At 38.9% G+C, this 2,216-nt stretch overlaps 1 protein-coding gene across 1 annotated transcript in view; it reads right to left on the bottom strand.

The window, feature by feature from the left end:
* Window positions 1-910: 910 nt before the first annotated feature.
* Window positions 911-2,216, bottom strand: part of ACTC1 (actin, alpha, cardiac muscle 1) — a 5,718-nt gene continuing 4,412 nt past the window's right edge. The window contains exons 6-7 of the mRNA XM_006883044.1: window positions 1,787-1,968; window positions 911-1,293 (exon numbers count right to left, since the gene is read on the bottom strand). Of these exons, the coding sequence (XP_006883106.1) occupies window positions 1,150-1,293; window positions 1,787-1,968 (326 nt within the window). The 3' untranslated portion in view covers window positions 911-1,149. The remainder of the gene's footprint in view (window positions 1,294-1,786; window positions 1,969-2,216) is intronic.

Raw genomic sequence — 2,216 nt, 5'->3', positions numbered from 1 at the left:
CTCTTCTCACCTTTCTAATTCATTTTCAAGACTCAGATTTATGTCCACACTACCTTGAAGCCTCCGAGACAAGCCCTAGTTCCCAGAAGGTAGCTGTGTTCATTAGCACTTCGGGAGGTTATGTGCTGTGTGTGAGCCTGCCAAGGACAGAGCATGACTGGTTCATTTTTATGTTGCTTCCAGCTATTCTTCAGACAGTTCCAGCATGGAGCAAAAGAAATACTGTGGATTTTTCTCTCCTTGCTCTCTTTGGATCCCACAGTCTTCATGCCACCCAACCAGAGGCTTCAAGATTTCAAAGACCCAGGAAGATTGAAGATCTATGTCTCACCAGTTAGGCAGAAGAACATGGTGTCTATAGTGGTTTTTGTGTTTTTTTTTTCTCTCACTTGTTTTAAACATGCCCAGTGGTCCCAATGTGTTTAGGGAACATTTGAAATGGGAAGTAGCTGGTCTGAACTGTCAGCTAGCATCAGTATTTCACCATTAACATTCCTCGCCCCTAGGAAGATGACTGGTGAATAAAAAAAACTGAAGATTAAAGTCATTCAAAATAATCTTTGCATTTTTGTCATTCCAAATATATGTTCATTTTCTGCAAAGTGATAAAAACAACTGGAATATATGCTACCACAACAATTTTTGGTATCATATAAAAGTAACTAGTCTTACAGAATTGTCTTATCCAATTCCATTTCTTGCTAATCTGATTTTTTGGATAGGAAATATATTTCTGAGTCCATTCCATGGTGTAAAATTAGTACTTAATACCATAAGTCCCAGATAAATCTCATGCTAGTTCAACTGATGAGTTTTATAATATGGAGACGTTCTACAGTATAATGCATAATATAATACTGCACATTGCTCCTTTTGATAAAGCCACCATTAGAGGAGTTTCTGAATTGAACTAAGCAAGCACCTACTTCACATAATGTCTGTCCCAAAAATAAAGAAAAGACTTCTGTAGGTTGCAAATCCTGGTCTGATTTATTTATAAAGCAATAAATATTAGAAGCACAAATAAATTGCACGTGTGTAAACAAACTGTACAATGATTGATGAGAGGTGAGGGAGGGTGGTTCGGAAGATTCCAAGAAGCGTAACACTGTCATCCCCAATGTTAGGTAGACTAAGAGGGAAGGCACCTTAGAAGCATTTGCGGTGGACAATGGATGGGCCGGCCTCGTCATATTCTTGCTTGCTAATCCACATCTGCTGGAAGGTAGAGAGCGAGGCCAGGATGGAGCCCCCGATCCAAACAGAGTACTTACGCTCAGGAGGAGCAATAATCTGCAGAGGGAAAAAAATATTTTCCAATGAGCATATTGGAAAGATTCATGGATGGAAATATTAGCTATTAATCCAGTGCAATGTGACTTAATTCATACTATGATATAACATGACCAAGTCGAATTTTATGAGCCTTCCTCTACTTCACCATTTTGCATTATCATAGACGCTACAAAATAAGAATCTCTCTGAACTAAAAGTATAATGTAGCAATATATGGTGGAAGTTAGCCTAAGTGTTAGGAACTTTTAAAATATGTTCAAAGATTTTTTTTTCTTCAAAAATGTATTTGTATCTATTGCTTCAAGGTATTTTTCTTTAAAAAAGTATTTTTTAAAATGTCCTATCTTGGGAATGGTGCTAGAAAACCAAGATGCTAACGTGAATAGGGGACAGGAAGCTAAGTGTGGGAAGAAAGGGCTTGAAAATCTGAAATTCTGTTTGGAATATCAAAACTTGCCTTTAGTGCTCCCACCCGCAGAAGTTTTTTTACCTTAATCTTCATAGTGCTGGGAGCCAGAGCAGTGATTTCCTTCTGCATTCGATCTGCAATACCAGGGTACATGGTGGTGCCTCCAGACAAGACGTTGTTGGCATATAGGTCCTTGCGGATATCAATGTCACACTTCATGATACTATTGTAAGTAGTTTCATGGATGCCAGCAGATTCCATACCTACAAACAAGTTAAAAAAATATCACCACCACAACCTATCACAGTGTGTTCAGGCCAGGGTGTAGGGAAGAGAACAGGATTCCTGTGTCAGTGAGCTGTCACCATTTGTCTCAGAAACATATGTTCCCCTATAAAATACACCCCAGAGCATTTGTGGAACAGGTGTTTCTTAAAAGTGCTGACAGTTAATCCACAACAGACTGCCAAGAAAGGAACAACTGTGTTTAGCACCCTGTTTGGAGAGCACA

The sequence above is a fragment of the Elephantulus edwardii genome, unplaced genomic scaffold, assembly GCF_000299155.1.
Source record: "Elephantulus edwardii isolate Elephantulus edwardi_28Jun2011 unplaced genomic scaffold, EleEdw1.0 scaffold00026, whole genome shotgun sequence".
In the NCBI taxonomy this organism is placed as follows: Eukaryota; Metazoa; Chordata; class Mammalia; order Macroscelidea; family Macroscelididae; genus Elephantulus; species Elephantulus edwardii.
Note: the sequence above shows the minus strand (reverse complement) of the source record. Positions and strands in the feature narration are given on the sequence as shown.